The 19,476-nt window shown below is 40.6% G+C and overlaps 2 protein-coding genes across 3 annotated transcripts in view; both read right to left on the bottom strand.

Moving 5' to 3' along the window:
• The window catches only part of LOC106653490 (beta-1-syntrophin), a 304,966-nt gene that overhangs the window by 178,951 nt on the left and 106,539 nt on the right, over nucleotides 1–19,476 (bottom strand). The window lies entirely within an intron of this gene.
• On the bottom strand, nucleotides 15,407–18,225 carry LOC111693415 (ankyrin-1-like). The gene has a single exon (XM_023457985.1). It carries the CDS (start codon nucleotides 18,067–18,069, stop codon nucleotides 16,309–16,311), a length of 1,761 nt encoding a protein of 586 aa, XP_023313753.1. The 5' UTR covers nucleotides 18,070–18,225; the 3' UTR covers nucleotides 15,407–16,308.

The raw sequence follows: 19,476 nt of genomic DNA, 5'->3' as shown, positions 1-19,476 counted from the left end.
ATTTTTAACAAAAAATGGTTCCTAGAACCCGATGGTTCCGGTGAAAAAATTTGAAAATATTTTTTTTGAATTCCTTGTCAAATTTTAATAAATTTTGACCGTTTCAAAAGTTCGATTGAAGCTTCCTAGCTCATTTTAGAGCAGGACAAAGATTAGTGCAAAATATCTGAAGACGTTTCTGAAGACATTAAGGAATGATAAAACTCGTTTGATGCTCTAAAATGAGCTAGGAAGCTTCAATCGAACTTTTGAAACGGTCAAAATTTATTAAAATTTGACAAGGAATTCAAAAAAAATATTTTCAAATTTTTTCACCGGAACCATCGGGTTCTAGGAACCATTTTTTGTTAAAAATAGCATTTTTCGGCCCTAGAAGCTATCGCCTTCAATTAAAAAATCTGAAAAAATTTGAGATTACGTATTTTGATGAAAAAAACAAGAAAAAATTTTTTTCAGATTTTTCGAGGCTCCGTACTGTCCTAAAAAAATTATTTTCGTCAAAAAAATCGGTTTTTGGCTTCAAAAGGTGCGTTAGGTAATCTGAAAAAATCTGAAAAAAATTGAGGTTATGTTTTTTAATGCGAAAAATAACTGAAAAAATTTCCGAGTACTACATCGGCTCATACCGCCGTATCTCGATTTTTGAAATTTTCAATAATTTTTTCTGAAGGCCTGAAGCACTCAAAAAATCTGAAAAAATTCAAGGTTGTTTGGATTGTGGAAAAGTATTTTTATGAATTTTTTCAGATTTTTTACTTGCTTCATGTCCTCAGAAAAAATATAGATCGAAAATGGACGTTTATACCGGAAGTGGGGGGTAGGAGGGGGGAGGGGGTCTAAAAATTTTTTTTTGGGACCTTTTTACCATGTACTATAACATACCAAAAGCGCGTCAAGATCGGTGACATACGTGCGCACGGTTTTGTAAAAAAGTATTATTTTGACCCATATATATACGTACCCGGACTCGCACCGCTGGCAAAAGAAGAATATATACACGGGTTATTTCTTTTGCGCAGCCAGAGGCTGATTTTCCATTTTAACGCGGCTGGTCATTTTGCATATTGAAAATTCCGCCGCATGCCCCACGGGCACGAGCGGCAGCGGGGCAGCGGGGGCAGCAACGGGAAACCTCGTGACACACAAAGAGTGCGTGCGATAGTCATTAATTTTCAGCAGTTATTAAGCGATATATCATCCCTCGACGCAGCTTGCAGCTCCGTGTCTCTGTGTCTGCGTGTGTACGTGTGCTCTTTCCTATCTCGCGCTGCCGCGCTATATATTTCAAATTAAATTGACAGCGAAAGAGAGAAAGAGTACAGAGGAAAATGAGACTGCGATGAATTCGTCAACCTTGTTTATTTCTCCCTCTCGTTTTTTTGATCGCTGCTGCCGCTCTGTCCAGTTGGAATTAAACCAGGGGAAACGTGTAAAAGTCGGACATTTCCCCAAGAATACAACAATTATCATTTTAACGTGCATATTTTATCAGAAAAACGAGGAATAATGATTGTGCGCGCAGCAGCACAGCGACGAGCTTTAATCCATGAAAAATCAAGCTAGGCAGGCAGGCAGACATGGTAGACATGGTAGACATGCTGCACGAGCAGCACACAGTGTACAGTATGAAAAATTTAATAGCATCCCATCTCCCTCCCCACACCCCCTTCGGATGCTCGTGGAAAAGTACTTTCCTTAACGTTTTTAAACGAGTATACGTCAGAGCGGAGTAGAGGAAAAAAAGAAGAAGAAGAAGAAGAGAAAAAAAATAGTAGTTAGGCCAAAAGCGAGGTAAAAGTAGTTGTAAGAAGAAAAAGCAGAAGAAGTAGAGGAAGAACAGGAGGGAAGGTCCAGCGGGCGCGCGTTTACAGGTAGCCAAGCCAAGCCAAGCCAGCCACTACCACCACCACCACCTCGATCGTTCCACGTAAAATTTCATTTAAAAAAGTTTAAGCTCCGCACGCGCCGCTACTGCCTCGCCCCTTTACGTATATATACTACTTATACACACCGTATACGTGCGTATGTACGTTGGTGCGAGCGATTAAAGGCGCGTAACCCCGAATGCGGATGGGTAAATAAAGCCTATGAGAGAGAGAGAGAGAGAGAGAGAGAGAGAGAGAGAGAGAGAGAGAGAGAGAGAAGAGCTTCTCTCTGCGTATACGTGATAGAGAACGTGCAGCGTAGTGCAGTGCAGCAGCTAGCAGCGGCACTTAATTCAGATTTAAACAGCACACGGGGTCAAGTACCGCCCGTTGCTGCCGCTGCTGCTGTTGAAGCTACTGGATAAACCATTACCACCGCCTACGCCGCACATTATGTATAGAGAGGGCGGAAAGAGAGAGAGAGAGAGAGAGAGAAGATTGTACTTTAATTTAATTTCTATCGAAATATATCATAATATGAAAAACTTGTACCCGCGGTTCGGTGTTATACGTATATATGGTAAAAATTATAGAGACGCGTGGCTCGAGCGAAATCGATAAACGCCCTATATATATGGGTGTAACGTGGTATTTGAGTTGCGGCCCAGATCACGCTATCTCCTCGTTGAGGAGGAGCTCGAGAGAGCTGCGCGCAAGAGTAGAGTAGAGTAGAGAGAGAGAGAAACTTTTTGCTTTTTTTTTTTGTAACGTGTACAACGTCGGAGCAGTTTGCAATTTACACGTTTCGTTGCAGCGAAAGCTCCCCCGCGCGTACACATCGCATCGCAGAGCTCTGTAGCTATATGTATAGGGCCGGGGCGGAACTTCCTATCGGTGAGAATCAAAAGTCGCGCGAGCGCAGGGGCAAGTTTTACGCCAACTGCCACATTGAAAAAGTCGGAAACACTCGCGAATTACTGGCGTTTCTCTGCGCTACAGACACACACAGCCGTAAATAACACGTATATCGGCTCCGATCGACTCGTTGCATACACGAGTCTCGAAGCGAAAGAGGATATATTTTGAAGGACGTAATAATGCGGAGTAAATACTTTTCAGGAAATAATAATACCGGGGCTGGGAAGAAGAGAGTACGAAAAAAAAGAGAAGAGAGAAAGAGCATGTATAAGTAGAAAAACATGTTTCCAGGGAAGAGGAAGAAGAAGAGGAGGAGGAGGAGGAAAAAAGGGCACGAGGCGGGGGAGGTAAGCGCCTAAGGCTATACATAATAATTCTATCGAAAGGAAAAAAATGTTCAACCGGGATAAGAGAAAAAAAGAAAGAAAGAGAATAAGGTTTTTTTCTCCTTTTCTTGCCTTATATACTACACTATACTACTATGCCACTATTTAGAATCAAGTGAGTGAGAGAGAGAGGGTATATATGCGGAGGATCCGGGGCAGCAGTGCGCGGCGAGAGATAAGATGACAGTGTTATATACTATATATAGATTTTCTGCAACTTGCACACACCGGGCTCATCCAGGATTACAAAATAGCAATTTAGAATCGATATATAACCCAGCGGCAGCAGTGTACATAATACTTTAGATATATATTGTAAACCAGCGCGAGACCAGAGATATGCCGATCCCGTAATACGTATAAATATTTTTTTCATTACTTCAAATATTTTATTTCGCCGCGTATAAAAACAAAAAACGCATGCGCGAGCTGTGTTGTAGCTCTGCTCTCGATCGTGTGCTATATAACAGAGCTCCTGAATTCACATCTTTGTACGATCGAGAGGATACCCCCGAAAACAAAACGGAAAAAAAGAGAGAGAGAGAGAGGAGAAAAACAGGCAACAACGAGACACACACGGTACAGGGAACGTTCAATCGATGTCTGCGCCGTATCGTACTTCAATCCACTAAAACTAAAGCCTCAATTGCGTAGATATATCCACTTGCCCTCCTCCTCCTCTTCAACAACAACGGGGAAAACAAAAACACAACAAAAAAAAAAGCAGAAAAAAGAAATGGTTACGAGAAAACGAGAGCAGCAGCAGCAGCAGCAGCAGAAAAAAAAGAAACACAGGAAGGATCGCTAACATACTTCGTGCCTCCGTATATATGGCGAGGCAGCAGCGGCAGTAGTGTAGTTTCCGAAGCTAGTACACTGAATGTCACTATCAAGAACGACGTCATTAATCTGAGAAACGAGTGGGACGAGAGAGAAGGGTTAGTACTACAGCAGCGGCAGTAGAGAAACCGGCGTATAACCCTCTACGAACGAAATCAAAACAAAAGATACACCTATGGCAGTGGCGGCGGCGGCGGCGGGGGTGGTTTAGAGAGATAGCGCGAGCGAGCGCGACTCAATCCAACTCTTTTCTCTCTCTCTCTAGCTAGTCCCTTTACTTTTTTTGTCGTCCTCCTCCTACTCTGCCGTTTCGTGAGTAATTTTACGACTGCTAGTACACATTTTTAAAGAAAGCACCTGAATCAGCTGTCGGATATATATATTTTTTTTCGTTTCTATTTGTAGTACTGTATATAGCGCGAGGCGCAAATCGAGCGGGAGCCGTAATGATGCTAACCGATAAAAAGTATCGTAAATAATACAGGCTATGTATAACGGCATTAACCTACGGAAAAAGAGAAAATTATATTCGATGCAGCTGCTAGGTAATAGAAACAAAAATTGATCATTTCCATCATCTCTGACATTCGCTATATTTTTATTATAAGAATAATAATGACGACCATCATCATTAATTTTTTTTTTTGTCAACCTCACCCCGCAGCCGCCCGAAAGGAAAATCCGCAAATATCGCGCGCTTTTCAAATTAAACACACTCCCACGCACGCACCTGCTGGGTTAAAAAGTTTTTCCAACTCAAAGACCTATCCTTTTGATCAAACTATATATAAAATATCTCGCTCTTTCTCTCTCGCTCGCTTTGTGCGACTGCGTAAAACGAATGCATAATTATTATAACCCGAGAGCGGCAGCAGAGTATAGAGAGATACCCACAGGCAAATTAATAAACGTCTATAGCCTCGAAACGATGAAACTTTGCCTCTCGCGCTTTGACACAATCTCTCTTTCACTTTGTTATAACTCGCGCGCCTGCACACACTAACACACGTTAACACACGCACACAGCGACGTCGACGTACATGTATATATAGCTACTGCTACTGCCACCACGACCACCACCACCACGAGTATTCCCTAACATGCTGGAGGTACCAACTGGGAAATCAAGCAAAAGTGAAGACTAAGGATGTCTCTCTCTCTCTCTCTTCGTGAGAGCGTATAATATACAGCATTACGTGTGCATTATATATATACCTGTATATCTTGCTCGCGATCTTCGATCCGAAATTATTATCCTGTCGACGGGCCATCATTTGTAGCACACACAGCTCTCTATCGTCGGTAACCACCCCCAAGGGACTTCCAATTAATAAACTCGAGTCGTCGTTCAACTTATCGATACACTTCGCGATATATAATATATAGCACACTTCTTTTCCACCAACCCCCATCGTATACAGCTGAACGCGTCGCGTATATAGTTTAGGAGGGTACCGAATAAAAAAAAAGAAGAAGAAAAATATATTCATCGAAAGTAATTGAAATTGGAGTAACCCGATGCGCGGTCAATATTTGACTTACCATCTAGATTACTCTTCCTTTTTTTTTTTTTTGCTCTCGCAGTCTCATTCATTCGTTCGTTCATTTACGTATATAAATGCTATATATGTGCGAAGCCCGGGGAATTCACCGGCAGCGGTGAGTTTACTTTAGGACGCGGCGCGCGCGGCCGGTAAGCATCTTTAATTAGATTCTTCAAACTACTTTATTTATCATTGGGTTCTTATAAAACATTAATTAAATAAGATAGAAAAGAGCTTCCGATTCCTTTCCCGCGTCGCCGCCGCCGCCGCTGCTGCTGCTACTGCTGTGTTATAAACTTGCGACACGGGGCTCTTTTCGGCACACAGCAGCAGACGCTATAACGTCGCGCACCTGCAGCACCCACCCACGCACACTTATAGAATTCACGTGCACCCGCGAGAGAGAGAGAAGGCAAATATTTAATCAGGCGCCACAAAGGCGGTTAACCCTCACTCCCTCTCGCTCCGACTCTCTAGTCGGCTTGGCGCAGGCAGGCGCAGTTGTACCGCAATAAACCTTCCAAGCAGTCAATTGCAGCGTTTGATGATTTCGGGAATTTTGATTAACGTTTAGTAATTCTAGAAATGCGCGTGATGTGCCTGCGCCTGCCTCGGCCTCTCCCTCCTCTCTCTCTCTCTTTCTCTCTGCACCCTATATAATGTATTATGCACCTCTGCACTCGGCTACAGAACGTTCGTTCACCGCTACTCTGCTGCTGATGCTGCAGGGCATCCATGCCCTATCTCTCTCTCTCTTTCTCTCACCGACTGTAACAGCAGCAGCAGCAGCAACAAAGCCAATCTATCTGTATAGTGCATGTGTGTGTGTGTGTGAGCGCGGCATACTTACTTGACGTTGTGTGCTCTACAATAGAAATCGTTGGAGCATTCGATATACCTGCGGCGCCCCGTTGTTTTTTTCTCTCTCGCTCTCTATCCTCACCACGTCACTGTTGCGCACGCATTTCGGACTTTGGCGCGCGCACAATTTCGAGATTCAATATTTGACCGGTGCGGTGTGCCCGTATATGTAACTGTCCGTGTATATACAGCACACGCACACGCGCATCCACATACTATATACGCGTACCGCGCACTGTACGCGCATCGCTACTTAGTTTGCACAGTCGCTCGTGTGCTGGGGGTTGGTGGCCTAATTTCGAGCTTTCATAGAAAATATCGCGACAACTTTGCCTCTCGTGATTCGCACGTGTGTGTTTGTGTGTATGTGCGCGCGCGCGGCTGCACCTTCGATTTTCCAATTTTTACGCGTTTACGCTCTCTCGCTCGTTTCGCGTACTACTACTACGCCCAAGCGCCCCTTTGTACACGAGGGATAACTGGCGCTCTCTCTACGTATATACGTATATATATACTGCGTTATAGTACCGAGAGTTGCGGAACTGGGTTAATTTTGTTTTCCAGCTGCAAAGTTGCCGCCGTTGCCGCCGCCGCGCGAGCGCGTGAGAACGGCCCAATATTAAGAGTGAGAAGAGGAGAGGAGAGAAGGAGTGCAAGGGGGTTACAATTTTGCGTTAATTTACCTTGGAATTTACATGTTCGATCTGCGCGCGCGCGCGCGCACACACACACACACCATAGTGTACAGACGCAGTGGTAGAGGTGTTACCTACCTCTCTATCGTACGTATGTATAGTATATATAGAGAAAGCCACTACTACTGCCGCTCTACCACCACCAGCACCACTATACACCGCTGCGGAGGTCTCCCGAGCCATCGATTTGCATAATTGGATGTATGAAACTTCATTATCGGGAAAAACTTGATTATAACTTCAAACATATATACGCGGAATATCTCTCACTCTCGATATTTTTCAATCTCTCTCTCTCTCGCTCTCTCGTGCACTGTATACCAGGGTGCAGTGCTGGTATTTTTTTTATTGTCACGCCGTTTGACCCACGCGACGATTGCATTTTTTCCCTTCGTCTTTGATTATTGTTATATTAATATTTTTTACGGCAGGCGAAGCAAAGTTTCAAAATCGCATCGCGCGCGGAGATACTTCGTTGCTCTGTGGCAAGTGACATAATTTCCCTCTCTCTCTCTCTCTCTTCTGGTACATACGTAAAAACAATTAGAATCGATCGATCTCGTATAATGCGCAGCGGAGAAATCGAGTCAAGAGTATCGGCGAATCTTTCGCTCGCGCGATCGCGTCCTATATATTTCAACGCGCGAGGGAAACAGCGAAACGCTTTCGGGCGTGACAAGTGGCAAAATTTGTCGAGCACGTCGGCTCTGTATATAGCGAGAGCAAGAGAGAGAAACAGAGAATAACCGATGCAAATTCTGCATTTGCGCGAACGAAGTATTTTAGCTTATTGGAAAAGGGAGTCTATACCGCTACTGCTATATACTGCCGTTGCTCTCGCATACTGCAGGCGCAATCCTATCTAGCACCTACATACGTACACGGACAGATACACACACACATACACGTATAGAGAAGAGAATCGTGCTAGTTTTCCGGTTAGACGAGTTCGCGCGTGGCAGTGGCGGCAGCTCCGAAACTCGGTTCTCGGGGATCGAGTTCGCAAACTGCCGCCGACGACGAATCTCTCCCTCTCGGTCTCCTCCTCGTGTATCTATCTCGCTCGCGCGTTAACTTGCTTTTTCGTTCTTGCGTCTCGTCGTGCGCCCGCGAATATATATATGTCAGCGAGTTTGTAACTTTATGACGATCGGATTTTGGGTGGTTTTCGAGGTTCGACGCAGAAAAAAAAGGGATAGAGAAGTGAAAGAAGGAAAAAAAAGAGGAGGAGGAGGAGCGATGCGTCGTCGCGAGAGAGTCTTTGGAGCAGCAGCAGCAGCAGCAGCAGCAGCCAAATTATCGAGAACTTAATACAACCGACGGGGGTGGGGGGGCGAACCGAAGACGAAACGAAGCCGGAGGCGCAAGATATTCTCACCCCGCTGACGCTCTCCTGACTCTCTCTCGTGTCGTATCGCGTACATAGGAGCGAGAATTTCATTTTAAACTTTTGACGGCAGTGGCAGCCCCTGGATGGCAGCTATTATACGCGCAGCGAGAACTATTTCGACCCGAGGACGGCAGAGTATAAAATCGGGGAATTAGTACGAGCCACGCGTGGAGAACTGCTACTGCTGTTTTGGTCCAAACCCAAGTTGAATCATTCGACGACGAAAGTTAGAAAAACAACTGCAAATGTCGATTTTCTTACGTACGCTAGATAGTCGTTTCACACGTAGTGTATCATACTTATTGATTTGTTTGCGGTTATAATAATTATAGGAAGAAATTTTAGTCAAGTTAAGCACGCTTCTGTATTGAATGTTACATTTTAATTAAACATTTGTAAAAAAATTATTCTATTTTAGTATTTTTATATAATATTCTACTCATAGATCTGGAAGCACACAACTGATTCATTTTGTCTATAGTCAAATTCTTGTTTTGAACTTCATTCGAATATGTTGCGTACTGCTGACGAAATATATTCCTTATTTTATAAATATAATGTCAAACTTGACCTTTGAATAAGCATGTAATTTATATCAAATACATTTGGGCTACATTAAAAAATATTTTGGCTAACAATCAGAAACTATTACAATTTTCGTTTTATTACCGAAGTTTTCTTACTCATAATTTGTAGCAATCGTCGGAAGAATATGATAGACTTAAATTCCTATTATAGTACTTTTTTACATAATCTGTACGCACAGAATCTAGCCATTGCGTGTTTTCATTCGCGGCCTCCATACAAATGTCCCACAAACCCTTGATATTCAGATGTCCCATGAGAATTTCACAGTAGCGCTTGGACAGCCATCGGGTCTTCTTCGAAAACAATTTCACTGCCCATCGACGGAAAAATCCATACGTTACGGTCTCACACAGGTATGTAGTGTACGCCCGATGAGAATCGTCGCAAAGATCAGAAATTTCAGATGTGTATTGGTCGTAATCTTTCATCGTAAATACTTTCTCGGCCTTTACAGGAGGCAGCTGAAGAAAGTCGTAGAGCGTCAGGCTCGAACTTACCATCTGCTCTTTCGCAATGCTCATGAATTCTTTGTCTTTACGTAAACATTCGTCAACATTCACCGAATCATCGATCAATCCGTACTTGGCGAATAATTTCATGATCATCAGGGCGGTGGTTTGGTCCAGTTCATATCCTTGGTTCTCCAAGGACTTGATGATGGACATCGTGCGGAAAACGACTTTTTGGAGTGTACAATCGAGTTTATATCTCACGGCGAAGTAATCCTCGGTCGGAAAAACGAAGCTGGACAAATCAGCACCATGACCCAAGAGTACGTCGACGACCTCAGACAAGAGATTCGCCACGGCCCATTGAAGCGGTGTCCGGTCCAAGTCGTCCACGGCGTCGACCTCCACTGGTATGTCATCGCATATATCGAAAAATTTCTCCGCCAAGTTACCATCATTTTGTATCTTGCAAATGACGTGAAACGCAGACGATCCGTCGATGCTGACCAAATTCGGACTAGCTCCTCTCAACAGCAAAGTTTTAACCAATTTTTCGCGACCGTGGAGCAGAGCCAAGTGTAGCGGCGTTTGACCCAACTTGTCTTGAGCATTGACTTGCACCGGCTTCTTGAGCTCGTCGTTGATATTAAAGAAAAGCTCCTGAAACACGCCTACTTTGCATATAACGTGCAGAGGCGTCAGTCCGTCTTTGTTGGCCAAATTAGCGTCAGCGCCACTTTTTAGCAGCAATTCGACCACCTGCTTTTGTCCGTACTTCAAAGCCAAGTGCAGCGGCGGATCAACTGATTTTTGCGCGAGGCAATTGGGATCTTGCCCGAGCTCGAGGAATTTCTTGACGACTTGGTCACAACCATTCTCACAGGCCACGTGAAAATGTGTATACCCAAAGTCGTCAATGTAGTTCACGTAATCGTATATTTCAAAAAGCATAGGAATTTCGTTGCATATCATAGAACTGAAACTTCTAGTCGCTCGATGCACTGCCGTGGTACGACGCAAAATTGGTTTGCCGCCTATATCTAAGTCGGGCTTATCTTTGTAGCCGGTGCGAATTACGAAATCGATGAGCTGCGGAACTTCGCCGGTGTAGGTTTTGTTATATGCGTCCTGCGCGAGAAGCCAATCAAGTTCTTCCGGCTGTAAAATTTTAGAAAGATCTGGAAGTTGGCCCTCCCAATTTCTGATCAAGGAATAAAGTTGATGGAGCAGTTTATGTCTCTCTTCTTCGATTTCCCAATTGATATTTTCACGTAGGCTTATCAATTTTTCCACATTGGTTTTATCAAGGTGATCTACGTCTTTGGGATCGCATTCGCTGCTTGCGCGAACGAAACCTGCATCGGATTCAACGCCGGACGTAGACATGACTTTAAGCACTCGCACAAAACCACAATTACTTATACAATATAAAATCTTTTTTAATTTTTTCACGAGAATCATTGGCTACAAGCCGAGCGACTGTTCGTTTCTCACGATCCGGTGTCGTATAACGTAACGTGTACAGAGATGAACGACTCGACTTGCTACGCGCTCTCTCGGAGCAACTGTCACATTCTCGAAGCGAGTTGAAACGTGAGTTACGCGCTCATGGACAAAAATGTAAATATAAATTGCTTCACGCAAAGAGAGTTGTCAAGTTTCAGAGGGCCTTGGCTGACGATTGATATTATTTTGCTGATAGACTCTTTGTATGCTTATTTTACTTGATTTTTGATCTGTAATGTGAACAGTCGATACTCTTAGTTTGTCAATTTCTTATTTCTTAAACACGATTTTATCAAAAACTTAGTAAGAGGTAGAGTTACCTATGATCGAATGAGTCCAGTAAATTATTATTATGAAATGACTCTCATATGTATGTTGTTGTTCTCATTTATGAATTTTCTTGTGTGCGTTTATGATATTTATTGATTTGTTTGTGGATACAATGTTTCGAAAGAAATGTGTCAAATGCTTTATTTGTAACTTATTGAAACTTAACATTTAATATTTCAGACAGAGACTTAAACAAATAACTTGAGTCCAATTGTCAATCAACGGCACAGCAATTTTGATTATTGTATTGGAGCTCGAGCATTTTTATCTGTGATTTGTAACATTAGTCAAAAGATTCTCATAGAGAAAACTGTTTTTATAGTATTTTTAGATAATCTTTTACTTATTCATCTGAAAGCACACTACCAAACCATTTTTCCTGAATTCAAAGGATTGTTTCGTACTTTATGTAGATATGTTGCGTACTGCTCAAAAAAAATCCTATATTATATAAATATAATGTCAAACTTGATCTTTAGAAAAGAATTACAAACCAAACGCAATGGAATTTTTATTTTTGTACCATGGGTCAAGTTTTCTTACTTACAACTTGTCGCATTCTTCAAAAGAATATACTAATTCTAACTTCCTTTTATAATAATTTTTAACATAATCTGTACGTACAGAGTCTAGCCATTGAGTATTTTCATTCGTGGCCTCCATACAAATGTCCCACAAACCCTTGATATTCAGTTGCCCGATGAAAATTTTACAGTAGTGCTTGGACAGTAGGGTGGTCCACTTTTTCAAAAATTTTTTGTATCTCGGGGGATCCATCGGAATCAGAAAGTTTCAGGTCTAAAATGAATTTTCCCGTAAACTAGAACTCAAAAAAATGATTTTAGATGGTGTCGATGGATTTTTGAAGTTTAAAAACGCGCTCTAAAAAAGAAGCAAAATCGGGCTATCATTCGATTTATTTCAAACTCTGTTTAGAGTGTAAAAATAATCTTGACAATACATTTTCTTATGTGTTTTTGTCTGCAGAATCGAATGCCGTAGTCAGTTTTGACCTAGGAGCACAATTTCATTCAAAAAAATACACTTTTTCGATCGTTCTTTTTCGCAAATTCCGCAAAGTTCATTTTCGAGCGAGTGGCAAATGAACAGAAAAAATCTAGAAAATTTTTTGACACCACCAAAATTTAGGATTTTTTATGACAAATCCAATGGTATAAATTAGTATACACTTTGAAATTATTTTAATGCAGAAAAATACAACTTTATCCCAAAAAACGACATTACGAAAAATTGAAAAATCGAAAAGTGTATTAGTTTCTTCCAGGAAATGGCTAAGTAGAATCAACTATGGAAAAAATTGCATGAAACTATCTGATAGGTTTTTTTCTCACCTTTCCAACGCCGGTTTCAGAAGTTAAAAATTCGCAAGATTCGCTGAGATACAGCTATTTTTGTACGATGCATTTTTTAGGCTTAAAATTCAATAATTCTGAGCTAGCTCTATTCATTAAAAAACCTGCGAAGCAGAATTTAAGCTAAAAAATGCATCGTACAAAAATAGCTGTATCTCAGCGAATCTTGCGAATTTTTAACTTCTGAAACCGGCGTTGGAAAGGTGAGAAAAAAACCTATCAGATAGTTTCATGCAATTTTTTCCATAGTTGATTCTACTTAGCCATTTCCTGGAAGAAACTAATACACTTTTCGATTTTTCAATTTTTCGTAATGTCGTTTTTTGGGATAAAGTTGTATTTTTCTGCATTAAAATAATTTCAAAGTGTATACTAATTTATACCATTGGATTTGTCATAAAAAATCCTAAATTTTGGTGGTGTCAAAAAATTTTCTAGATTTTTTCTGTTCATTTGCCACTCGCTCGAAAATGAACTTTGCGGAATTTGCGAAAAAGAACGATCGAAAAAGTGTATTTTTTTGAATGAAATTGTGCTCCTAGGTCAAAACTGACTACGGCATTCGATTCTGCAGACAAAAACACATAAGAAAATGTATTGTCAAGATTATTTTTACACTCTAAACAGAGTTTGAAATAAATCGAATGATAGCCCGATTTTGCTTCTTTTTTAGAGCGCGTTTTTAAACTTCAAAAATCCATCGACACCATCTAAAATCATTTTTTTGAGTTCTAGTTTACGGGAAAATTCATTTTAGACCTGAAACTTTCTGATTCCGATGGATCCCCCGAGATACAAAAAATTTTTGAAAAAGTGGACCACCCTATTGGACAGCCACGGAGTATTTTTTGAAAACAATTTCACTGCCCATCGTCGGAAAAATCCATACGTTACTGTTTCACACAATTTTCTAGTAAGCGCCCGATGAGAATCGTTACAAAGATGCGAAATATTACTTGTGTAGTAGTTGTAATTTTCCATCTTGAATACTTTCTCGGCCTTTACAGGAGGCAGCTGAAGAAAGTCGTAGAGCGTCAGGCTCGGATTCACCATCTTCTCTTTCGCAAGGCTCATGAAGTCTTCGTCGCTACGCAGACGTTTGTCAATATCTACAGGCTCGTCGATCAATCCATGCTTGGCGAATGTCTTCATGACAGTCAGGGCGGAGGTTTGGTCAAGTTCATATCCTTTATTCTCCAAAGACTTGATTATGGACATCGTAGGAAATACAACCATCTGGAGTGTACAATCGAGTTGATATCTCTTGGCGAAGTAATCGTCGGTGGGAAAAATAAAATTAGACACATCACGCCATGATCCAAGAGAACATTGACAACATCAGATAAGAGACTGGCCACGGCCCATTGAAGCGGAGTCCGGCCTAATTTGTCCTTAGCGTCGACCTTCACCTTTTGATTTTGGCTATTCGGGGTATTAAATAATATTTCTGCCAAGTTTGCATTATCTTGTATCTCGCAAATCGACTGCCCTGCAATGATGTGCAGTGCAGTCGATCCGTCGTTGCTAGCCGCATTTGGATCGGCGCCTCTTCTGAGCAGTAATTTGACCAATATTTTGCGACCTTTGAACAGAGCCAAGTGTAGCGGTGTCTGGCCTAACTTGTCCTTAGCATTGACATTGACTGGCTTCTTGAGCTCGTCGTTTATTTCAAAGAATAGATCCTCCAACTTTCCATCGTTGCATATAACGTGCAGAGGTGTTAGTCCGTTTTTGTTGGCCAAATTAGCGTCGGCGCCGCCTCGTAGAAGCATCTCGACCACATTCTCTTCTTCGTACTTCAAAGCCAAGTACAGCGGCGGATCAACTGATTTTTGCGCGAGACAATTGGGATCTTGTCTGAACTCGAGAAATTTTTGGACGGCATTGGCACAGCCATTCTCACAAGCCACATGAAAATGTGTATACCCAAAGTCGTCAATGTAGTTCACGTAATCGTAAATTTCAAAAAGTTTCACAAGGTTTTCGCATATTTGAGATCTGAAACTTCTACTCGCACGATGCACAGCCGTGGTACGACGCAAAATTGTTTTACCGTCTTTATCTTGGTCGGGTTTATCTTTGTAGCCGGTGCGAATTACGAAGTCGATGAAAGGAACTTCGCTGGTGTCGGTTTCATTATACGCGTCTTGCACGAGTAGCCAATCAAATTCTTCAGGCCGGAAAATTTCAGAAAGATTTAGAAGTTGGCCCTCCCATTTCTTGAACAAGACATAAAGTTGTTCGAGAAGTTTATGTCTCTCTTCTTCGATCCCCCAATCGATATTTTCACGTAGGCTAATCAATTTTTTCACCTTGGCTGTATCAAGATGATCAATGTCATTATGATCGCATTTGTTGCTTCCAAGAACAAAACTCGCATCGGATTTAACTTTAGACGCGGGCATGATTTTACGCACTCACAAATATTGTTATTGCTAACAAAATAAACGGTATTTACTTTTTGCACTAAAGTTGCAGGCTACAGTCGATGATAACGTGGCGACGTCGTAACGTATACTGAGCTGAGAACACGACTCGACATGCAGCGCGGCACTGCCGACCATACCCGCCCCTTCAGGCTAACTGCCACACTCTCGAGGCGAGTTGAAACGTGAGTTGCCGCCAATAAGTAAAATTTTATCATAAAGTGAGATGTGACGGTTTAGAAGGTCCCGGCCGACAATTGGTACTATTTTGCTGATAGATACTTTGTGAGCTGAATATAGCGCTTGACTTATGGTTTGTAATATGTGATCGATACTCTTTGTTTGTCAATTTATTATTATTAAGTTACCAACAATCGAATGGGTTCAATAAAGTATTATTATAAAATATCTTGATGATGGAAAGATCGTATATGAAAAAGGGTGTTATTTGTTTTGGCATGACTCAATAAAGAAAACTAAGTTAAATCTTTTTAAGACGAAAAGTAGGAAAACAACTGCGAATGCTAATTTTCTTGTGTACGTATATGATACTTATTGATTTGTTTCTTCTTCTACAATGAAAGTTTAGTTTTAAACTTTATTTTCAAAATCAGATGCTACTCGCAATTAATTATCGATTATTTTTTAAAGTAATTCAAAAATCTATGCTTTTAAAAGCGACAAATATTGATTAAATACATTGGTTTGACTTTTTTTCATCCAATTGAATTTTAACAGTTAATTCTCAAGGCAGAGACTTAGAAAGATAATTTTTTTATGATCATAATATATTGATTTTATTTGTTACACTAGAGCTCAAGAATTTTTATTTATTATTTGTAACATTCGACAAAAGAAAATCTGTATGCATACAACTAAGCCATTTGATATAAATCGAAGTATAATTTTGAACTGTATTTGAATATGTTGCGTGTTGCTTGAAATAAATTTTCTATATTTTTTAACCATAATATCAGATTTTCTCTTTAGAAAAGTGTGAATTTTAAACTAAAATTACTTGCTCTACATTTCTTGCATTTATTAGAATTTTAACATTTACTGATGGAAACAGAGACGTTGAAAGATAGTTTTGTATATAAAAGTGCACAAATCAAATGCATTACAATCTTTGTTTTCTTACTTATGATATGTCCAATCATCCAGAAAAAATGATAGATCTACCTCTCTACTATAATACTTTTTTACGTAATCTGTACGTACAGAGTCTAGCCATTGAGTATTTTCATTCGCGGCCGCCATACAAATGTCCCATAAATCTTTGATGTTCATTGAGTTGATGATTTTTTTGCAGTGGTTCTTGGACAGCCATGGGCTCTTCTTCGAGAACAATTCCAGTGCCCATCGCCGAAAAAATCGTCTTGCTACTGTCTCGCACAGGTGCTTAATATACACCCGATGTGACTCGTCGGAGAGATGCGAAATTTCGCAAGTGAACTCCTGGTAGTTTTCAAACTTTAATACGTTCTCTGCCTCTTCATGTGGCAACCGAAGAAAATCGTAGAGCGTCAGGCTCGAACTTACCATCTGCTCTTTCGCAATGCTCATGAATTCTTTGTCTTTACGTAAACATTCGTCAACATTCACCGAATCATCGATCAATCCGTACTTGGCGAATAATTTCATGATCATCAGGGCGGCGGTTTGGTCCAGTTCATACCCTTTGCTTTCCAGGGACTCGATGATGGAAATCGTGCGGAAAACGACTTTTTGGAGTGTACAATCGAGTTTATATCTCACAGCGAAGTAATCCTCGGTAGGGAAAACGAAGCTGGACAAATCAGCACCATGATCCAAGACAACATCAACAACGTCACATAAGAGATTCGCCACGGCCCATTGAAGCGGAGTCCGGCCTAATTTATCCGCGGCGTCGACCTTCACCTTTTGTATTTCGCCAGCACCGGTATTGAATAAAATCGTCGCCAAGTCACCATCATTTTGTATCTTGCAGATGACGTGTAGCGCAGTCGATCCGTCGTTGCTCGTCAAATTAGGATCAGCGCCTTTTTTTAGTAAAAATTCGGCCACACTCAAGCGGTAGTGTCTCAGAGCAAAATGTAACGGTGTAAAACCTAACTTGTCTTGAGCATTGACTTTGACTGGCTTCTTGAGTTCTTCATTTATTTTAAAGAATAGCTCCACTAATTCACAATAATAACAGTGCCCTACCTTTGATATGACATGCAGAGGTGTCAGTCCGTCTTTGTTAGCCAAATTAGCGTCGGCGCCGCCTCGTAGCAGCAATTCGACCACATCCTTATGATAGTGCTTCAGAGCCAAGTGCAGCGGCGGATCAACTGATTTTTGCGCGAGGCAATCGGGGTCTTGCCCGAGCTCGAGGAATTTATTGACAACGTCTTTGTAGCCGTACTTACAAGCTATGTGAAAGTGAGTGAGTCCCGACTCGTCAATGAAATTCACGTCCTTGTATATTTGAAAAAGTTTAGAAATGCTTATGCACATTGTAGACCTGGAGCTTCTAGCGGCGCGATGCACTGCTGTGGTACGACGCAAAATTGGTTTGCCATCTTTATCTAGGTCGGGTTTATCTTTGTAGCCGGTACGAATGACGAAGTCAATGAGTGGAACTTCACCGAGGTAGGTTTTGTTGTACGCGTCTTGCACAAGTAACCAATCAATTTCTTCAGGCCGGAAAATTTCAGAAAGATCTGGAAGTTGACCTTTCCAATTTTTGATCAAAAGACAAAGTTGATCGAGAAATGTATGTCTGTCTGCTTCGATCTCCCAATTGATATTTTCACGTAGGCTGATTAATTTTTCCACATTGGTTTTATCAAGGTGATCTACGGCTTCGGAATCGCATTCACTGCCTGCACGAAATAAACTTGGATCGGATTCATGGTCGGACGTAGACATGACCTTACGCACTCGCAAAAAAACCACAATCGCTGTCAAAATAGAAGATGTATTTACTTATTTTCCGAAAATCGCTAACTACAGTCGATGTGATTGTTCGTTGTTAACGTTACGGTATCGTAAGCGTGTATTGAACGACTCGACAATCGACATCCGACGAGGCTCTACCAAGTGAAATCTACACGCGATACTCGAAGCCGAAATGAGAGTTGCGCGCCTTTGAGCAAATCTGTAAACAAATTGCTCGACTCAAACAGAGATTAAACGGTTTAGAAGGCCCCGGCCGACGATCGATATCATTTTGTTGGCGTATTTTTTTTTATGTTGAATGTAGCACTTGACTTTTGGTTTGTAATATTTTTCAATACTATTGACAAAGAAGATAGATATTTATTTCAACGTTTATTAAAGATGAATGAAATATGGAAAACTAGCCTGTAAAGCAGCGGATCGTTTAAAACTTATAAGGACTCTATTCACAAAAAAATCTGTCGGATCGCGATAAAAGAATGTTTATGAGAAAATATAAACGAGTTTCGCAAATATACTCGAATTTAATACGATTAGTTGCTACACCAAAAAATGAAAATATTATTTTTTTAAGAAGAATAAAGAACCAGAAAGATGGCAATATGCACAAGTTGAAACAATGCTAATATGCGATGATTCGGTCTATTAGTACATATATTCATAATAATAAACTAGGTCTGCTGCTGTTGTTTTGGATCGACTCAATGAGGGAAACTCACGTGCTTGGTCGAACCAAGTTAAATCGTTCTTAGACGAAAATTAAAAAAACAACTGCAATTGCCTATTTTCTTCTGTGCACTAGATGATCCTTTTACGTTTAATGTGCCTATATAATACTTGTTGATTTGTTTGCAGATATAACACTGATTCAAAAGAAATGCGTCAAATGTCAGTCAAATTCAGCATACTTGAATATTGAATGTTACATGTTATAACAAGTTTAATTAAGGCAAGCTAATAAATGCACATTCAGCGAGCCTGTATGGAAATGAAGTATTCTTAATGATATATTGACATGAAAAAAAAATTTTAAGAATTTAGAAATTTTTTTTAATCTGTAACTAGGTGCATTATTGATAAAAAAGTAATGTATGTTAATACGTTTTATTAAATTTTTTTTACTGAATACAATAGAACATTAATAATTGAATAAATGAATTGCTATACATGTACAACCACTGTTGAAGAATTTATTTTTATTTTATCTAGAATGAAAATTTAGTTTTCAACTTTAAGTTAAAAAATACATACTTGTAATGAACTTTCAACTAAAAAAAGGGAACATTAAAATAATCTGAATTACCAATAAAATTTATTCTCTTGCTTATTTTTTATCTAATTGAAATTTAATATTTACTGTTTCAGACAGACTTGAAA

The sequence above is a fragment of the Trichogramma pretiosum genome, unplaced genomic scaffold (genome assembly GCF_000599845.2).
Source record: "Trichogramma pretiosum strain Unisexual culture from Peru unplaced genomic scaffold, Tpre_2.0 scaffold35, whole genome shotgun sequence".
NCBI classification, from domain to species: domain Eukaryota; kingdom Metazoa; phylum Arthropoda; class Insecta; order Hymenoptera; family Trichogrammatidae; genus Trichogramma; species Trichogramma pretiosum.
The sequence above is the reverse complement of the archived record's forward strand: the minus strand, read 5'-3'. Positions and strand labels throughout refer to the sequence as shown.